This window comes from Lactuca sativa, chromosome 5 (genome assembly GCF_002870075.4).
Source record: "Lactuca sativa cultivar Salinas chromosome 5, Lsat_Salinas_v11, whole genome shotgun sequence".
NCBI lineage: Eukaryota > Viridiplantae > Streptophyta > Magnoliopsida > Asterales > Asteraceae > Lactuca > Lactuca sativa.
In genome coordinates this window covers 199,077,463-199,099,216 of record NC_056627.2, presented here as the reverse complement: position 1 = coordinate 199,099,216, position 21,754 = coordinate 199,077,463, and the positions used below count along the sequence as shown (strand labels likewise).

The following is a 21,754-nucleotide window of genomic DNA, read 5'->3' as shown; positions in this document are numbered from 1 at the left end:
ATCTTTCGTACCCCTTAACAACAATGCATATTGCTTCGCACGCCAAGTCTGATGGTATGAGATACCGATTTTCAATTGTGCATTCATATCGTTAATAATATATTGTCCCCAATATACTATACTATAATCTTCAGCCAAAACATCAACAAAATATTCACCCAAAACATGTTTGTTTGCTTGTTGATGATTAGGTTGCAACATTGTTGAAGAACATGTGCGTATGTCAACAAATTTATTCTCTTGGAAAAGTCCGCTAGAATTTTTGATTCCTTTTACTCTTAGTAACCAAGATCAAATTTTCCAATCGTCCGTTTTAGAAGAGGCATTCAATCTTTTGATCTGAGGTTTACTATCTATGATGAGATGTCTTCATTAACATCAACTAGACATGCTGGTAGAGGGGGTATACTGTAAAAAATGTTATCGGGAAACTTAGCTTTACGTTCATTAGCCAACTCATCTCCATCGGAATTGCTTTCTAAGTCGGTTATATCTAAATCTACAACAATAACATTAGCAAAATCCCCGTAATCATGTAGATTTTCATCTTTTTGAATCATATTTTTTTTTTCTTTTTACTATCATCTACTTCACCCTTATTCATAACTTTAACTTTTTGTTGGAGAATGTCAACATAATAGCTACCCACGTCATTAAGATATCTACCAACATCATCATCATCAATGTACTTGTAATTTTCAGGATCCACATAGTGAATAGGTGAATACCTCGCATTAATAGTTTTAGCAACATTATGAAACTGAGATACACTAAGAGTCATGAAAGTACCTATTGGGTTGTTGCTCCATTTATCGCCGGATAAGTTAGGAGCCCACTCATTTCCTCTCTTGCCAGCCTCCGTAACCGCATCATCTTCATCAACCACCACAAACACTTTCATAACCCTTCCTCCAACCGATTTGATTACGTTGATCATCATTCTAACATCAATATCTTCAACTATGACTATATAATGATTCATTAAGGATGATAGAAACGAAGACTAATTTTATACCTATCTAATAAATCGGTTTTCATTTTCACCAAAGATATAAAATCATTATAACTAATATACTCGGAAAATATCAAAGTGAATCTAAAAATACCTCCCCGTGGACATATATATTCCAGATTTGTCTCCATGACTTCCCACCTCCCATCACTTACAACGCAAACCAAATATTCATTCATTTTATTAAAGATTTTTTAAATAATATTTCCAAAGAAATAACAACTAAAATGATAATTTTTTGCAAGACTTTATATATAATATGGTTTGTGATGATAGTGTAGTGTGAGGGGATATTTATACTTGAAAAAATAAAATAAAACTAAAAAAACCATCTATGAACATACAATTGCCAATGCACGCCGACACTTTAAACAATTGTATATTCGCATATCAATAGCCAAAATTGCGACTTTAATCTATTTGTTATTTTCTGCAAAGTAATTACGGAAAATGACTAAATTTATAATTTTCTCTAAGAAAAAATATGTCATCATAAACTAATAATTAAAAACTAACATTAAGGCGTATTGTTAAGCAGAGAAGATGTATAAATAAAAAAAACTAAATATAAATAAAAAAATATTTTTTTTTATGTTTTAAATGATTTTGATAAGATATTACCATCCGATTTATGTTAGGATCACACGATCTCAATAACCAAAAAATATCCTATATAAAACCCAAAATTTGACAATCTTACTTCTAAGTTTTAACATAATCGTCTTTGATTTATTTTTCATTTTTTTAGGTTCGGACGAATTTCGGGTTTTCTACACAGATATGAGCAATTGATGAGCATACTCGAGACTCGAGAGTCGAGATTTTATTGATTAACGTGAGCGCACATAAAACCAGTAGATGAAATAAAATAAAATTATACTAAATGGGTAGCAAAACTCCCTCCGGGTGAGAGAGAGAGAGAGAGAGAGAGTAAATAAAAATGGGAATCGAAGCCGGGGAGTCCTCCGGTGCCGGACGTCCCGAGACGAGCAGTGGTAGAGAAGATGCCGGTCCAGCTACCACCCCAACCAGTACCTCCAACTCCGTACGCCGCCGGTTCTCGCTGGCGGCTCAGCCGGAGATAATGAGAGCGGCGCAGAAGGATGACCAGTATGCTTCTTTCGTCTACGAGGCCTGTCGTGACGCCTTTCGCCACTTATTCGGTCTCTATCTTATCTCAAAATTTAGGGCTTTCCCTCTAACTACGTGTGCGTTTAGACTTTAGGTTGATTGTGATATGCATTTCACCTTCGCTCTAACTTTTTATTTTGATGTTATTTTAGGTACAAGGGCAGCTATATCGTATCAGAATGAGGTCTGTTGCCTTTTTTGAACTTTAATACATGTAGTTTCTTCAAAGTTAGGGCTATATTTATTATGTTATATAGTAGTTGCCCTTCGATTTGATCACATATCAAATTGCCTAAATTCACAAACAGTTTTCCTCCTTTACAAAGCATCATACATTGTCATTTTAAGTATGGATGCGATTCACTTCTTTGATGCTTTATTTTGCAAAGTGAAAGCGTCAACATAGTTTTAACTTTGTTGGTATATCATTTTGCAGACAAAGCTTTTGGGGCAGATGCTTTATTATGTTTTAACAACAGGAGCAGGGCAACAAACATTGGGAGAGGAATACTGTGATGTCACACAGGTACATTGATTATTTTTCTTTGCTCTATATCATGAATTGATATATTTATGAAGATGATTAGTATTTGTATGGAGATAATTCATCACTGAAAGATTCTTATGTTAACATGAAGCTGAACATGTTTATCCTTTCAGGTTGCAGGATTACATGGGCTTCCTCCAACACCAGCAAGACGTGCACTTTTCATTGTCTACCAGAGTGCAGTTCCCTACATTGCTGAAAGAGTCAGGTTCATTTTCTTTCTTACAAATCATTATGTTCTTTTATTATTATTTAAAAAGAAAAAAAAAGACAACTCTTATCAACCATGTAATTTGCTTGCATAACAGCTCTAGAATTGCTTCACGTAGCATTGCCTTGACCGAATCAGAGTCACTGTCTGATGATATCCATGGGGATGCTTCTAGAAGCATCCATGGTCAACCCTCTGCAAGTCAACTCTCTTCTTCTCCTTCACCAATAGTTTCAATTTCACCTCTCTCAAGATTCAAACATAAAATTACTTCCCTTTGGTTGCACACAGTTCAGAGATGGCCTGTAGTATGTCATTTCCCTATATATACATATAATTATATATATGCACTAAAAAAATAGAATGAAATGAAAGTATATGATGTTATAATAACTTATAATAAACAAATGAATAAAATTAGGTTGCTATTTTTGGCAGGTGCTTCCATTAGCCCGTGAGTTTTTGCAGCTGCTTCTTCGTGCTAACCTTATGTTCTTCTATTTTGAAGGTGAGTATCTTTATTGTTTATTTTATTATTATTATTATTATTATTATTTTTTACAATGGTTATTATTTTTACAATCTACCAAACAATTTGATTATATATTTATTGCAGGTTTATATTATCATATATCAAAGCGTGCAGCAGGCATTCGATATGTTTTTATTGGGAAGCCCATGAATCAAAGACCCAGGTATAAGTTAATATTTTCTAAAATAAAAAAATAAAAAACTTGAAATACTAATATTCTTGAATTCTATAAATATGCAGATATCAAATATTGGGCATGTTTCTATTGGTTCAGTTGTGTGTTATTGCTGCTGAAGGATTGAGGCGTAGCAACTTAGCATCCATCACATCTTCTGTTCAGCAGACATCTTTAAGCCTCCACCAAGCATCTGCAGGTTTTTGTTTTTCTATTTTTATATATCAATTTTAATAATAATATATTATTACAAACTTACTTATTATATTATTTTTCAGGGAGAGGTTTACCTGTTTTAAATGAAGAAGGAAATTTGATCACTGGGGATACTGAGAAAGTATCGGACTCATTCACAACCTCTGAGGTACTCTTAACTCTTCTGAATTTTATTAATAAAATGTTATGTACAAATATTAAAAAATGGTTAAATAAATAATAGCAGTCTGGATCAAGTGTGATTAGCAAATGTACACTTTGCCTTAGTAATCGACAAAATCCAACTGCAACTCCTTGTGGACACGTCTTTTGCTGGTATTTATGACACCCAAATCTTTCTTAATTTTTCTATTTTTTTGAAAATGTTGATTGATGTTTTTAATTAATTATTTATTTATGTAGGAATTGCATAATGGAATGGTGTAATGAAAAGCCGGAATGCCCTTTATGTCGTTCTCCTCTAACTCATTCAACCTTAGTTTGTTTGTACCATTCAGATTTTTAGCATACACGGAAAAAAAGAAAAAGAAAAATTACCATCAAGGTAAAATCAACAACCATAATAATAATAATAGTAATAATCAATCCCATATTTCTCATTGCGTCTTGTAAAATGTAAATCTCCATTTTTTTTTTCTTCAAATTATTCATGGTATGTTGTTATAAGCATAAAATGTCATTTCTAGAACATGTAGTGGTGGTAGGGAATGTGTAATGCGTTGGTGGGAAGAACGATACTCAATTTGAATACAATCATAAATATTAGTTATATATGAACAAAAACATAACAAAAAAACAACGTTAAAACTGTTTGCAAGGTATAGTATATATTACCACTATGTTATGTATCAACTGTGTAGGATGATTATTGTGTTTTCTTTATGTCTAATTTGTAGACTCGAGAAAGTCGAGCTGTATTTGTCAAATGATGTGATTACTTACGCATTTTGAATAAATAGGACAAAAAAGTTATCAAGATTATTGTCACATTATTTTCCTATTAACTTTAACCATTAATTAAATAATTTCTCCAATGACTAACCTAATCTGGTGGCCTTTTTTTAATAAATTTTAAATTATAGAAATGGTCCTTCTGTTTGTTAGGGTTAATGACCTAGAAAGGTAACCAATTGTGGTCTTTGTTCATATTTAGGTAATGATGTTTTTTCGTTCACATTTAACTATTAAACTTGTTTGACCTGTTCAAAATAAGGTAATATGGCTGGTAATTACAATAATATTACCTTATTGTGAACATGTCAAACAAGTTTATTGGTCAAATATGTACGAAAAAAAACATGGTTACCTAAATATGGACAAAACCCAAAGTTTCTTACCTGTTTTGGTAATGTTGGACAAGAACCGTCTCAGGGACAATCCCTGGAATCAAGCTCCGACACTTGGTGAACAATTAGGTTAGGCTTGGTTTAAACCAGTTTAGTCCCGGTTAGTCATTGGCTAGACTGTGTTGCCAGGACTTTAAAGCACATACAGTCTAGCCCCTTAAGCGTATACAACCTGAACCGTAATTAGCTGGGCTTAAACTGGGTTGGTCCAAGACTTGACTATCTCCTCATACACAAAGACAAGACTTGACTATCTCCTCATACACAAAGACCGAACAATCCAATTTTATGTCAGATCAATGGATCTTATAATTACTTGCACTTAAAATAAAGAACTCAATATTACCAAAATGGGTAAGGAACTTTGGTTTTTGTCTGTAACCATGTGTTTTACGTACACATCTGACCAGTAAACTTGTTTGATCTGTTCATAATAGGCTAATGTTATCGCTAATTACCAGTCATATTGTACCACCTGGTTTTAGGTATGTATTCTGTTATTAAATCTTCATTTATTTTTGCACTTTTGGCCTTGAACTCGGCGAGTCAAAGGACTCACTCGCCGAGTAGAAGCAGGATGAGGCGCGAGGTTTAAGCTGCGGACTCGGCGAGTAGCCGCTATTTGGACAAAAACCCTAATCCAGGGGTTTGCACCCTATTTAAACGACCTTATGCAGCCTCCTTTCCCCCTTTATGCTCCCAAACACTCCTCATAGCAAACCCTAATCGTTTTTGTGAAGATCCAAGGCTTTTTAAGTGATTCTTGTGAGTTTGGATCTCAAGGAAGAAGGAAGAGCATAGAAGGATCAAGAGGGGACTGAAGGACTCAAGTTTGGTTCATCATTTGCAGTCTTGGGAAGGTATAAAGTCTGAACCTTGCTCATTCTTTTGTTAGATCCCTCTTTGGGGTGATTTAGGGCTTTTATAAGCCATTTTTGGTGGCTAACCATGTTTGCAAACATGGTTGGGGGTTTGGGCTTCTGTATCATGTCATTTTATGAGCCATAAGTCAGATCTAGGCTGCTTTTTGCACCAAGGAAGGCCCCATGCAACAAAAGAACCATTTTAGAGCCTTTTAAGCTCTAATGTCCCATGCATGCACGTAAAGTTTGTAACTTTACGTGCTAGATCGAGTTTAGGGACCTGGATCTATCATTTGGTTAAGTGTTGTGCATCAGAAATCGAAGTTCTTAGTAAGGAATGTGATAGACTCGGCGAGTCCATTTCCTGAACTCGGCGAGTCCGAGGGTTTTGGTCCCATATCAGTGAGGGTCATAAGGACCAGTTGAGTGATGAAGGGTTTTAGGAGTCCCGGGGAGTGACCTAACGTTCTGGACTAAGCAAAGTGTTCTGGGAATTCATGGTACTCGGCGAGTTGTTCATACAACTCGGCGTGTCAAGGACAGAACGTGTTCATAAGATGAAGAGTAACTCGACGAGTTGTTCATACAACTCGGCGAGTCAGGGCAGGACATAAGTAACGGTTGATGATGAACTCGACGAGTTGTTCATACAACTCGGCGGGTCGGATGTGGATTCAGTCAGTGTTCATTAGAAGGAAAACTCGTCGAGTCATCGCCTAACTCGACGAGTAGAGACGGGTATGAGGTCTGATGGAAGGATAGGGACTCGGCGAGTTGGTGAGACAACTCGACGAGTCAGGTCAACTGGAAGTTGACTTTGACTTTGACTTTGACTTGGTCAAGAGGGTAAAATGGTCATTTTACCTTAAGGGTAGATGTCAGTTTCTGACTAAGTGTTTTGTGGGAATTATAGCCGGAGGGTTTTCGGAGCAGCAACAACAGCAATCAGATGATTCCCGCACGGTTCAGCAGATACGAGGTGAGTTACCTTCCAGTAGGGGTGAGTCTAAGGCCACAATGCCGGCCCACCATTGAGGAGTATTTAGAAGATAATTGTCTTTGTGATAATTTATCTTGGTCTGGTATGCTGGTTATGAGTTATATTTGTATGATATGTTACATGATAGGGATAGTTTCCCTGATAGTGGTCCTTAGGACCAAGGGGTAGGTCAGTACCCGGATATGTCTGAATGTGTGCTTATATCTTGCTATTGTATGCTAGTGGTAGGGGGTGGAATAGTCCTCAGTTACCGGTTGAAAGATACCGATGACGGTTACCGGTTGAAAGATACTGATGGTATTGTATGGTATGTGGTATGATGGGGGAACTCACTAAGCTTTGTGCTTACAGTTTCAGTTTTTGGTTTTAGGTACCTCTTCATCCAAGGGGAAGGAGTCGGCGGCGTAGCATGGCATCACACACACTCACACATGATTTCCGCACGGTGTTTTCTGGGATTGTACTCTAATATGACATTTGTTCATGGTTGTGGGTTTCAAATATGATACTTGGTTTCGAGATGACGTGTTTATACAATATTTTCTAATGAATGTTTTATGAATTAATTAATCGAAAATGAAATTTTTGGGCTTGAATTTTGGGATGTTACACATATTACCTTATTATAAACATGCCAAACAAGTTCAATGGTCAAATGTGTATGAAAAAAACATTGTTACGTTAATGTGAGCAAATACCAAAATTCGTTACCTTTCTAGTTCATTAATTTGTTATGTACTTCAAGTTAATTTTTTTTTCTTTCCACTTTGTGTTGTTATCGTTAAAACGTGCATCTTATATGAGGGCATATGATAGTCATTTCCCTCATATCCTAATGAAAGCCCTATATATGACTAATTTATTTCATATATTCTTCTTCCCCATGTTCCATTACTCTCTCTGTGAAAGAAACTCTCATCGAGAAGAAGCTATGGTGTTGTGCTATCGTGGAAGAAATGACATGGGCAAGTCTAACAATAAGGACAGATTACAGCTTGGTTTCACCTAGAAATGTGCCCAAGATTGAAGGTCATCCCTTGTTTACTTTACTTCATGAACACTCTCCACAAGCTGAAGTGGAGAAGATGGAGTTTAAAGTGATGATTTAGAAGATGGTTTTCATATCTACCTCCTTTTAATCCTTCTAAGAAGTAAGATAGAATGTATGGGAAACGATCACTTTTGTAGTTGGTATGATGGTTTAAAGATCCTTTAATGATTTTGGTTGAATTTTGAAAACGTGTTATGTAATGGTGGTTAATGGGAAAAGATGATCCTTAGGTAGCGTTTGGTGGCCGGAACTTAACATGAGAGAACATAACAAGATTATTTTAGAAGGCGTTTGGTATGAATGAGACAGAACTAAAATAAGTTATTGACCAAGTCAATGGGATTAAATGATAAAATTTTAATCCCACCCAAAAGGGTGAAACAAGATGAAACATGACTTATAACGATATAAACACCTTTTGCATAATCTTCTATTCATGTCTCCATCAACAATTCATATAACAACGATTCACAAGTATTATTTGAAATTAATATCACTAATAAGTTTATATTAAGAAGAAGTAAGATAGATAATATTTTGAAACTAATATCATAGCAGCACCATGTCGTGATCGATTTCTGTTCCCGAAGTTTTTTTTTTTTACCATGGGTTTTTTGTTTCTAACATTTGATAGGAAAAGAAACGCTGTAAGCTAATTTATATATAATAAATGTAATATTTTGCCATTTACACCGACTTGGACTTGGAAGTGATTCGTGAAAATTACTCTCAAATTACAATTGTATAACTGATTGTTTTAAATCGGAGATTACAATTTTAATCATTATAATATTATATTCGGATATCTGGTTGTTTGAGAGGCCATGGTCGAAGAGCAAGGAAATCTTATGGTGGAAGAAGATAAAAGAGGCGGTGGATGTATCTATAGGTCTAATGCTTTGGAGATAATATATATATATATATATATATATATATATATATATATATATATATATATATATATATAGGCCTAGGTTATTCTATTCTAACTAATTATTGTGTTATTGTATAAATGATTGTGGGCCAATCATTTTACTTATTAGAAAGTGGTTATTACATATTATTGAATTAAATATAATTGAAAAATATCATCTAATTTAACTAGAATGATATTTTAGTCAGTTAATATAGATTTAATAAAGGAAATTTGCATATTTTAAGGAAAATTGCATATTCTAAGAGAACATAGATTCTATTAATTTTAAAAATTTGATTGTACGGATGATAATTCTTCTAATTCGGAAACTCTGATGGAATATGTTTATCAATATATAGAAAAATAACAAAAATTATTGAGCCATACAAGAATACACATTCTGATATAATATATATTTTGATTTAATAAACTTCTTGAAGAATAACAAAATTTTCGATACAAGTTAAAAAAAATTTCATTACATTCTATGAGAATGTTACACTTATTAATAACAAAGAAATACAAATATATAAATCATTCTACCAGAATATACTATTATTCTGCTAGAATAATCCATTCTTTTTGGAAGATTGGTGACCATTGTTCATCTTCATCCCGTACAATAACCCATTTGATGTCCCCTCTTCCCTCTATATTTTCCTGTCAAAAATCAAAATCAAACACCAATTCCTCCCAATGATTTATGTTCAAACAATAAAAAAAATAAAAAAAATATAGCAGCTAATCAAGTAAAATATAACAGTTAAAGCATAGAATTATTCCAAGTTTCACTATGACCAAAATCACACTCAAATTCTGTTTCTCCTATTGGTCCTTCCATTGCAGCTATTCTACCTCCTAAACACTCAATAAAAGATTAAACTCAAATAAAATCAACACTCCATTCTAAAATAATATATACAAGGATAAAAACTTTTTGTGAGATATGGATGATCAAGAAACACCCATCAATTCACTGTAAAACATCAACACCAAATATCCATTCCTTCATCAGTTTGTGTCAAAACAAACAAAGAAAAAGGAAGTTTCATTGTTCTTTTGTTCCTCTCTGTCAATTTCTGTAAAATACAAATCCAAACATCCATCTTTATCCTATAGTGATTCCTATCCTCCCCCCCCCCCCCCCCCCCCACAATAAAAAAAAACGCGACTGCTAAAGCAAACCCCATGCTCATCTGTTTCACTGATATTTCAATGGAGCTATTGCTAGATCAAGAAAAAAAAGAGAGAAAAAGAACAGGGGAGCTGCCGTAGCAGCCCCCGTCCACGCACCTTTCAACCACCGAGAGCAAAACCTACCGAAGTGGGTGTTTCCCCGGAGCAAAACCAGTCGGCGACAACCCCCTCTGATCCCTCGACCTCTTTCCTACCGCGACGATGCTGCTGCCCTACCCCATCCCGTTCTTCCCTTCAGCACGTCGAACCCAGGAGACCACATCGCTGCTTTTTCACGTCTTCGATGCTTCAGCCTCATCGAGCCCCAGAGTCGGCGATCCTCCTCCTGATGGATCGACCAGTTCCTACGGGGGGGGGGGGGGGGGGTAGGTTAAAATCAAAACTTTAGATCGTGGTGGTAAGGGGATAAATTAGGTTAAAATCAACTAGCATAATTATAGGAAAGTATTTGGGGAAGTTGTTTATAAAATTACCTAATCACCCTTATTTATTTATATTTTAAATTTTGATTGACCCACATTTATGCATACAATAACACAATAAATACTTTAAACAAATGAACCTAGCTCTATATATTCGGATATCTGGTTGTTTGAGAGGCCATGGTCGAAGAGCAAGGAAATCTTATGGTGGAAGAAGATAAAAGAGGCGGTGGATGTATCTATAGGTCTAATGCTTTGGAGATAACATATATATATATATATATATATATATATATATATATATATATATATATATATATATATATATATATATATATATATATACACTAGTGGTGTACCCGCGCAAAGCGGCGGCGGCGAATAAATTGTTTCGATAGTTATTTCCTTCTGGAAACATGTTGTATTTCTAGGAACATTCATGCTGTATTGGTCATTTTTGCAACAAATGTTCTTATCAGTCGGTTTTACGACAGCGGCGATTAACTTCTTTTGGATATTAGTTTCCTTTCGTTGGACGGTGAGTAATATTTCGTGGAATAATTTCCTGTTGAAAGATAATTTATTTTAGTATATCGTTTTTTATTTGTGATTATTTTCTTTTCGACAGTTGACAAATAATTTATTTTAGTGAATAATTTTCTTTGTCAATTAGTTTTATACGGAAACGTTTTATATTCCTGATATATGATGGTTAATGTGTAAACTAGTACTCGGTTAAATTTATCGGAGGGGTGGTGCAACAAATATAACTATGCATTTTCGGTTTTCTATTGGGAGGGATGTTCTTGATTTTAGATGTATTTTGATGGGTTGTTGATAATGACAACATGACTTTGTTTTTTTTTCCTATGGGATGGGGCGTGGAAAGCCGTACGTCTATATTTTGTTGTAGATTGAATTTTGAATCGTAAGAAAAATGAATTTCAAAAACAGCCAAAAAGAATTAGTGAGCACGATTCGATTTTTGCCAAAAATCAATATCTAGCTTAAGTCAACCAAATCGAATTCAAATTCGTCTAGACCAAACAAAAACCGAATTCTAATTTGGTTTAGTTCGGTTTGGAAAATGATGAAACCAAATATTATCTTAAAAGATTAGTGTTGCAATTTTCCAAACGTAAATTACAAAGTTCCAATTTTCATCAAGTAGTGAGCTGAGACTATCAACGATACCGTCGTTTGTAGCTTTGTAGCGTTCTTGGAGAGCATCAATTCATGAGAACATTAGCAGTGAAATGTGAATGAGTGGGAATGAAAAATGAGGTATCAACGACGATCAAAATTTCGTGAGGGACTAAGAGAGTGAGAGGGTTATCAAAATTGAACCCTAAATTGCTAAAAACTGTAAAAGGGCTAAAAATGTATTTTAAGAGACCAAAACTCAAACCAAAAACTAAAGTTATAATTCGGGTTGGTCGTGGACCAAACCAAAAATTGAATTTGAATATGGTTTGATTTGAAAACAATTGTGGTTCGATATGGTTTTCGGGTTATTCGGTTCAAGATTTCTCACTCTTACAAAACAACACACCACATGCAAACATTGTTTTGGTTGGTTTTGCATTTGTTGGATGTTGTCATTTTTCTCAAAGCAAAAAATGTTATATAATTAGTTTGTTTATATATTACAAAATTCCTTTCTAAACAAAATATTTTTGAAATATATCTAACTATTGCAATGTAGTTTGAGTCAAGTGTGGTATGATTAATAAACGCTCAATATCACTTTCTTATGAACAATCAAAGTACATTGTTATTACGAAAACATATATACATATATAAAACATATGATAATATACATTGTTATTACACATTTCAAAAAAGGTTCTATTAAAAATACACATGATGCTGATGGAATAAATTGTTAACATCCTACTCCTTAAACAGATTAAAATCTGGAATACAAAAAAATTACTACTAAACATTAACAAAATGACAAAAAAATAGTCTTTAACCCTTAATTAAAATACCATAGTTAACAAACACATCCCTATGTCACCGACCTATAAACCATTTCTCCCTCTTGTTAGCTAGCTATATTCCCTTGATAACAACTTTTTTGGATAATGAGCAATAAAGGGAGGCCCATTTTGTAATAATGAACTTCAAATAAAGTTAGAAATTTCTTTATTTAAAAAAATCCTTAAATATTTTTGTAATTATATAACTCAAACTAAGCCACATGAAAACTATAAAGGATAAAAACCAATATCAAAGAGAAAGATCAGAAACCCCAAACCCCAATAAAGTTTTTGCATTATAAGTTGAGTATTCCAAACTTTTTGAACCAAAATAAATTCAATGTCGTAGTTTCCCAATTTACAATTATATTCGGTTAATAGGAAAAAATGATCCAAATTAAGTTCATACTATTAGATAGACACACACAATTATGCATACAACTAAAAATTTGAATCCGGTATCAATCAGATACTCACAACTTGTAGCAGCAACAACATGAACATATATAACCCCATATGGCTAAAAGTTATACAAAAAATGAAGCTTAAAAACTAAAACCGAACCAGATTCCTTTTACTGATTAAAAAACGGAGATGAAACCTCTCTACTGACTAAAATTTTTAAATATGCTTGTAACTGAGATACAATAAACAGGGATGAGACAAATTACATAAGGTGGTGGAGCTATGGTGACCGTGGGTCATGATGACTATGTTGAGGGATATAAATGGTAGTAGTGGTGGTGTGTGATGGTCATCTTTCTCAATTCTTGTGAACTATCAAAATCAGATGCTCTTATGTCTATATAATCCCATTATTCATCTTCAATATCATATTAGGACACCTATAATGGTTAAATCTAATGTAAAATAGAAATAATATTTAAATTTTTTTTAAAAGGGTTCATAGTGCATACCTTGGTTGAATTTGAGCATACACCTCCACAATCATCAACATCCATTTTAATCAAAAGTTCCTATTTCATTCCTTTGTTAGCCCTAAAATACACAATTCACAAAAATAAGTGTTAAGTGCAATTGAAACCATCATTCATTAGCAATATTAACTCATAATAATCATCGACAACTGAAACCATCAACCATTAAAAACATCAATAGCTGGAAAAAAAGCCTGAGAAGAGCTTAGAACACTAACCATAGTGCTTGAACTCCACAAGCCTCCAAAACACTCCAAGAAAATTGAACTTTAGCTATTCACTTTTAGCTGGATAGATCTGTAGCATAAAACAAAATCAATACTTGATTATAGTTTAAGGATCATGAATTACCAATAAAAGTAACAAAATAACACCAAATACAAAATTAATGACTCCTTTAGATCCCTATCTAACATAAAAAGTGAAGATAATTGATCCTAATTAGCACCTCAGCTCCACAACATATCCAAACCTCTAACTAGAATCTAAGATTTTTCTAAATTGAATAGATAACTCAGCAATCCAAGCAATAGGTAGCGAACTTTGAACTATTTAAACAAAATCAAGGAAACATACTTCAGAAGGGCCCATAATCTATGTAAGACATATTCCTTGATTCCACTTCTTAATCATCTTCCCCACTTCTTCCTACATGAAAACAATTCATTAGAAAACCATTTATGTATCTCAAAAAAATTGCATCTTAATTTTTTTTATATAGTTTAATAAGTAAAGTATAAGTTTTTTAAATACAAACACCAATTATCCTTACCAAAGTCAACACCATCTAGTAAATCCCTGCTTTAAGAACCAACGACATAAAGAATTATAAGAGTTCATATTCTCAAAATTTGTAAACAATACATGTAGGAAAGGATGGATGGCTAACTTGTGTCCAAATGTTTAGTGTTTCATTGTATGAACATCTCATTACTAATAACATTATTTAACATCACAAAACCCCAAATAAATTTCAACAACTTAAATTTATAAAAAAAAAATCAACAAAATGTACCTAAGAATGCAAACAAATTTAAGCTTTCTGTTTTGCTTTAAGATCTGAAAATGAAGGCGTATTCTTCCAAGAAACCCCAAAAATCAATCCAAAACGTATAAGCAGAGCATCATAATTTCATATCAAATAGCATAAATCTAGAAAAAAAAATTAAACCAAAACATTATACGAAACATAAAAAATTCATAAATCGAGGTACCAATGGTGGGTTGTAGATGTTAACTTTTGACAGGAAGCTTGTGGCTGTGGTGGTGGAAGAAATAACGAATAGCTAAACGGTGTGTGATGATGACTCTAAATTAGATAATACTCTTAATAAGTAAAAGAGTATCGAACAATAGTAGACATCCCGATCTCATCTCCTCTTGCATACTAATCCATTGTCTAACGGTTAGGCTTTTACCTGGTCAGATGAAAGAGAGAGATAGGATTTAGGGTTTTCAAAGAAAGAAGTAGGGTGGAAATAAGTTATGTGGTTGGAAACTATGCTTTATGGAGGTGCGGCGGTTGTGATAGATAGGGTTGCTGGAGGTGCGTTGGACTTAGTTGTAGGAGTGGTGGAACATAGAACGTTTTAGAACAACATATTAAACAATTAAGGGGATATATGGTGGTAATGAATGGTGGTAACGAAGAGGCGAAGATGGATGTGCGATGGTAGTTAAGGCGGCTGTTGAGATCAGGGTTTCTAGAAAAGGGGAGAGAACACATCAATATTTGTAGTTTCTTCCAGGATTTGAATGACTTTTTAAATTTGAATAATTTGTATTACCTACAATTCGGGGAATTTGAAAGTGTCTTCTTCAGCTAAAATTAGATAATACCGAAATATGAGACCCGTCGCACTGAAATAAGATAACATACTGCAGTGGATGTTTGTACTCATTGTATTATCATTTGGACGATATACATTATAATATTATTTTATTGGTGGTACTTGTACTATTAACTTAATGGTTTGAACGTCTTAAAAAATATTATTATTATATTGAATCTATTTATAGAAATAGTGAGATTTCTTTTATAAGATAGTAAAGATATATATATATATATATATATATATATATATATATATATATATATATATATATATATATATAAAGGATAATTTTGTAATTTTAATGTATTGTGCTGTCTTGTACTAGTCAAACCAAACGCTGGACAAATAATATTATTAGTTCAGTTCAGTCTAGTTCAGTTCTGTTCTATCTAGTCCATGTACCAAACGGTACCTTAATGATGCTTAATGCAACATGTTCTTGATAGTTAAGTTCCAATTGTTCATGAACGTTATTAAATACAAGCCTGTTTGGTTGATGATGTTTATGAAAAAAAAAATGATATTTTAATGGAAAATTTGGATCTTGTGAAAAAATGATACTTCAATGATGTTAAGTGCAAAATAAATGAAAGTGACAAGAAACTAAAGTGATTTTATCCAAACCAAGCCCTATAAAATCGAAGCTTTGTTCAAGAAAATCATATAAAATGAATATTGCATTAATCAAAACGCAAGTAAAATACAAATATGCATATGGACAAAGACCCATCCCCTTTCAAGAGAGGTTTCCTTGTATTCATTTTACGGGATGGACTATCAACAATTTCCTAAATGATGACATTATTGGGGTGTCAGAATATGTGTAAATTTTCACATTCGGCCGACCATAATATCATTAGCTTTGGGCTGTCTGACACGAAAACATCCTAGGAGGGTCACCCATCTTGAAATTACTCTACCTTGGGCATGCTTGGTCGTAGAGTTCTCATAGGATTTTTTGTCCTCATGACTTTAAAACGTGCTATGATGAGAAAGGTATCCACACCCCTTATAAGAAATTGCTTAGCTCTCTCCTTCACAGTCAATGTGAACTCATGGATTTCTCTCCCCATTCAAGTTGAGAAGGGATCCCTGATCACATATCGACCGGGAAAGACAACTTTACATTACCTTATAAGGGACGCAGATACCTTACATATCACAATGAATTTTAAATTCATGAATCATTACATAAGTGTTAGGTTTGGAAACAATGTAGCCTGGATCCATGAGAAATCATACGGATGTTCATCGATTTAATCCAATAGATTTTGATGGAACAAATCCAATCCAATTATCCATTAGATGTTGGATTTTGTCAACCAATCCAATCTAATTTGTTATATGTAACCAAACCGAATCGATTCAACTGGATATTTGGATTGGATTGGTTTTATCAATTGAATATATCAAACTGGTTATCTATTATCCACCTAATTCTAATCCATTTTCTATCCAATAAAATCATTTATAATTATGATAATTAAAACTAAAACCACACACAATTACATTAAATAAGACTAACAAACGATACTTTTCAAGTCTTCAACTTCAGCAACCAATATTCAAACATGTAAAATCATTAAAAAAGTTGGCTATATTTGTAATTTCTCTAAAATTAATTGGATGATAATATTGGAATGTAATTGGATATTTATTAGATTAATATTGGATATCTAGTTGGATGAACAATGGATCAGTTCGGTTCGGTTATCTATTGGAATTTTATGATTGATACTGGATGTCCACTCGGGCTCTTCATCTAAAAATCGTGATTATTAATAACATATGATACAAACATGATGAGGAAAACGAGACGTTATTTGTTTATGACATCGATCACATTTATCTTGTGAGAAACAAGAGATGAATTGGTGCCTTGTAAATCACTAGAGGACACTATGGATGGCAAAGCCCATTGGAGCTCGAGTTCTTGTTCTTGTTGTCACATGCATTGGATCCCAAGGATCGGGTGCATCATTTCCACATACGATGCTTCTTTGATGATTTACAATATCCATCATAACACAAATAAGAACAATATATATTCTTTAATTTATCACAAAATCAGTATAATTCTAGAAAACTCTCTTGGAAAAATAAACTTAATTCTCATTTAATATCCCCAATGCAAAATTTCAAACTTTACTCAAGTCATACAACATCATAAATACATTTCACAAGTATACAAATTTATTAAAAGAATATGTAAGATAAATAATTCAAGTATACAAATTTCATAAGAAATATATTTGTACCTTAACAAATCATATACGCGCTTAATAAGTTGGTGCTTCCAGATTCCTGAGATGAACTTCTTGTGGAAGAAGATGGCATTTGATCTTGAGCTCTTCAAACATTTTCTTCAACTCTAAAACCAGTTCACTTCTACGCTTACTTTTTTCACCATAGTCTTGAAAGTTCATTGTATGATTGATACTGAGGGCCACTTTTATCATGTTCACATTTTGAATCTCATTCACAATAAAAATGTGATTGGGGTGCCATAATTGAGAATTCTTCTCCAAATATCTGACCATAAACACAAAAATAGGACACTATAATACACAAATAAATGAATTTTTATGTTACTATATCTAGCATTCTATATCAACTTACATTTTTATCATGTCTTTTAATATCCCGATCTTCTCAAAGGGTGTTGCAAAATCGATAGAAAATTCCACCTTATCACCCATATCTGGGCTTCTATAGAAATTGCTAATGGGCTTTGTAGCCAAAACCGAATTTGGATAATATATCTTCTCATTATCATATCTCAAGAACACCGTATTTAAGATATTCATCTCTTCAACAACCATCTATCACAAATAACATCATACGTAGTTATAGCAATCTCATTAAAACACAAAATTTAGAGAATATTTTATATACCTGAACACCATCAACAACACAACGATCTCCAACATCAAACGGATGCATCATGAAAACAAACACAATTGCTTCAAAAACAGTCTTGCAAGTGTTCCCAAATATAAAAGCAGCCACAACAAGCTGTGAAGAGAGGAAGACAAGTACTTTGGTGGAAGCAATTTCTGTCAAAAGAAGCCACACAATTATGGTTACAACAATTAAGATTGCTGTAATAAGCTTGTTCAATTCATCTACAGCTGTTTTCGTGTCATCTAATGCATATGCTAAAGCTTTTCTCCCATTGTAAACTTTCACCACCCAATCTGTTAATGTTTTTCTATCGATTTTCCCCTTTTCAGCTACATCAATCATTGGAAACACAATGTCCACCTCTTCCCTGATCATGAATCTCCTTAGATCAATATCTTCAATGTATCTACAAATATAACATGTATCAATAAACAAGAATTTGTTCAAACTTCATTCAAACTTCAAAAGTAATATAGATGTGTTTCTTACTCAGAACCAGGTTGAGCAACATTTCTAAAGATATGATATGCAGCTGCAATTGCTTCCATTTCATTAGTAATCTCTTTGTCTGTAGATTCACCTGAATCATCTCCATTATAATAAGCAGTTTCTTCAAGTTCACCAGAGAAAGTTGAGAGCCCTGAGTTTGATATTGTGTCAACTAATATCTTCATAGTCCATGGAGACACTTTTTCACGCCTCATTTGATAAAGCTTACTTACATCTATCACTCCTTTTTGTGTCTTTGAATCTTTCCCATTCTTCTTCTTCTTCACACTCAAACTAAGTTGACTTTTACTATTACTATTACTATTACTCCCCCCGACATTTTCTAATGATTCCATAATCGGAGGCCCTGAAAGGGTTAGGATAACATACTGAAGAAAGATTGATTCTTGGATTTTATCAAAGAAATTGTTGACGTGGAAATTTGTTGCTAGAATCTTTATCAATAAAGTCTTGAGAAGCCACAAGACTGAACCCACGAGTAAGGAAACGATAGTCCATGTCAAGAAATCCAAAACCCTAGTTGCAGTTTTTGATCTTTTGACATGATTGCCATTGAACAACCATATCCATGTAGTAAGAACTCCAATCAACCAAAGGCATACATGAACACTCTTCTTTAATCCATGAACAAAGTATAACACCTTGTTCCTCAACAAGAAATTCAGTTCTATCAGCAATACTATGAATTGCATCAGCCAATTGACGACTAACATACCACAGATCTTTACAATTATAAGCACAAACCATTTCCATAACTCCACGCTCCATATCTTGTAGTTTTTCAACTTGGGAATCATTAAGCTAGCAATTAAACAACCCACAAGCAATAGAAGTAGTACCCATTGAAGTAGTACTTTCGTCTTCACCCTCTTGAGCTTTAATTGCCTTCGTATTTTAACCTTCTTGTAGATTTCTTCATCCTCATCATCATCTTTTTCTGCCCCTGCACCTTTAGGTGATGCCATTAATGGAGTTTTTGGAGTTATGGATGAAGTTCTTGTTGTCGTACCAGTTGGAGAAGCAGTAGTATTGCCTGCTATTCTAGAAGAGGATCGAGCAGATATCCTCATGGACGAGTTTGAGCTCTGGCCAGCTGGTTCAGGCATATCATCGAGCATATTGGGATCAATTAATGGTTGTTCACCAAACCTTGATTTGGGCTTGGATTTGATCGATCTTGCTATGGTTCTTCGCCTGGATAACGTTTCAGGATTAGGGGTTTTGGGCGAATTGCTGTTAGGGCTTGAAATAACATATGAATCCACAGATTTTCTATGAGGTGACTCATTAACTGCTCCTGGTTTTGCATCTCTCGTTACTCCAAAAGTAGCGCGTTTCACATATTTCTCTTCGCCGGAAATTGGTACGACCACTTCGCCGCTTTTGTTCTCCGTCATGCTGATCTCCCCTGTTTTCGAGCTTTTACCATTTCCATCCATTCGTAGTCAAAAACCTAGAAATTAATTACAATAAAAACTGTCACCTACATCCGCCTTCAAGAAATTAACATTTGTAGGCTTGTAGCTACTAAACATAACAAATAACAGCTATTGTTTCGAAGATTTCCTCCTCGAATTCAAGTTCAAATGAAACATTACAGAAACACACACACACATGCACAAAATAATACGAGAATTACAAGCGAATTAACAGCAGAGACGTCACTTTCTACGATACGATACATTTAGCCATAGATGGGAGGGCAACTTGAATAGAAGTGATTACGCAAAGGCATGAAGGTAGCAGTTATATAATTAAGCAAATGTGTTTCTAGAGAACTGTTGATGAAATAGATAAACTGAACTCACATGCACTGAAAGCTTGCAGCATGAGAAGCACATACACATGCAAATGCTACTGGAAGAACTCCTGGATGACAACTTGAATTGGAGATAACGCTGAATAAAGAAATACGAGTAAAACGGTGGTGGCCGGAGAGATCTCAGGCCGTCAGGCGGCGGAGAGAGGATTCATCGGAGCAGACGATCTATAGGTGCATGAAAATGGTACCGCTCAACTTTGAACACGAGAAAGCTGACCTTTTTCAAATTGTTTTCAGGACAAAATATAGAAAAATATAAAGTAATTTGTTAATTTTTTTTTTATTTTAATAAAAAAGCAACTGATTTGACGATAATATTTATATCTATGTTTTTTATAAAACAAATTAAAAGATTTGATATCTGAAAAGAAAAAGTTAAAGCAGTTAAATAATGACATGGTAAAAATACTTTTTTTTTCTCTATATTCTATCTTTTTTCTAAAGGAATACAGCTTGTATGACAAAAATATTAGAATATCAGTTAGTATATTGCTTACAATGTGATGCATGTTTTATGCAAGTTTATTAAACTTCTTTTTATCGTGTATTGTGATAAAAATATTTTGGTATCAAATATCTTAATCTTAATCTTAACGGAAGAATATAATAAACGAAGCAATCGATCGTTATGCTTTTATATTTTGGTATCAAATATCTTAATCTTAATCTTAACGAAAGAATATAATAAACGAAGTAAATGATCGTTATGCTTTTATTCCTGCATATAATTTCACAAAAATATATGAATGATTTAGTATACATTTTTATTTATATAAAAAAGAAGATAATGATACCACTTATATTTGTCATTTTTTTTCTCAACCCCTTTTTATTAGCACAAAAACATCAATTTACCCTTTTTTTTTTCAACAGTGACTATTTACCTGATTAACCTTTTATTTTTTCAGTTGTTATATATGATTGACGTGTTAACTCAAAATCAAAAGTAAGAAAAAGAATTAATACATTTGTCGATGTTATTGTTATCTTTAAAATCAAGGACAATATTGAAATTTGGAATTATATTGAATGTGTATAAATGAATGAGAGAAATATATATATATATATATATATATATATATATATATATATATATAGAGAGAGAGAGAGAGAGAGAGAGAGAGAGAGAGATTATAGTTCTAAA

The 21,754-nt window shown here is 33.5% G+C and overlaps 2 protein-coding genes and 1 long non-coding RNA gene across 13 annotated transcripts; 1 reads left to right on the top strand and 2 right to left on the bottom strand.

Annotated features, from left to right (window-relative positions):
* Positions 1-1,717: 1,717 nt before the first annotated feature.
* Positions 1,718-7,629, top strand: LOC111880572 (peroxisome biogenesis factor 10). Of its 11 annotated transcripts, none has more exons than XR_008232370.1 (15): positions 1,720-2,175; positions 2,296-2,327; positions 2,580-2,669; positions 2,804-2,898; positions 2,999-3,209; positions 3,340-3,409; positions 3,518-3,596; positions 3,674-3,807; positions 3,887-3,972; positions 4,048-4,139; positions 4,227-4,368; positions 5,608-5,655; positions 5,958-6,030; positions 6,947-7,012; positions 7,404-7,629. XR_008232370.1 is itself a non-coding variant. In XM_052771466.1 (12 exons), exons 1-11 carry the CDS (start codon positions 1,953-1,955, stop codon positions 4,327-4,329), a joined length of 1,215 nt encoding a protein of 404 aa, XP_052627426.1. In that variant the 5' UTR covers positions 1,720-1,952; the 3' UTR covers positions 4,330-4,368; positions 7,404-7,629. The 11 variants fall into 11 exon arrangements, 4 of the variants coding, with proteins under 4 accessions (XP_052627427.1, XP_052627426.1, XP_023732771.1 ...); XR_008232369.1 differs by having other exon boundaries at positions 5,954-6,030; XR_008232368.1 differs by having other exon boundaries at positions 5,911-6,030.
* Positions 7,630-13,088: 5,459 nt separating this feature from the next.
* On the bottom strand, positions 13,089-15,219 carry LOC111880575 (uncharacterized). Its single transcript, XR_002846522.3, has 4 exons — positions 14,116-15,219; positions 13,758-13,836; positions 13,519-13,600; positions 13,089-13,446 (listed from the first exon to the last, which is right to left on the bottom strand). It is a non-coding gene; the product is annotated as an uncharacterized LOC111880575 (long non-coding RNA).
* A 2,246-nt stretch (positions 15,220-17,465) lies between these two features.
* Positions 17,466-20,865, bottom strand: LOC111880568 (mechanosensitive ion channel protein 10). Its single transcript, XM_023876999.3, has 5 exons — positions 20,597-20,865; positions 18,768-20,241; positions 18,270-18,684; positions 17,994-18,196; positions 17,466-17,906 (listed from the first exon to the last, which is right to left on the bottom strand). Exons 2-5 carry the CDS (start codon positions 20,225-20,227, stop codon positions 17,654-17,656), a joined length of 2,331 nt encoding a protein of 776 aa, XP_023732767.1. The 5' UTR covers positions 20,228-20,241; positions 20,597-20,865; the 3' UTR covers positions 17,466-17,653.
* Positions 20,866-21,754: the final 889 nt, after the last annotated feature.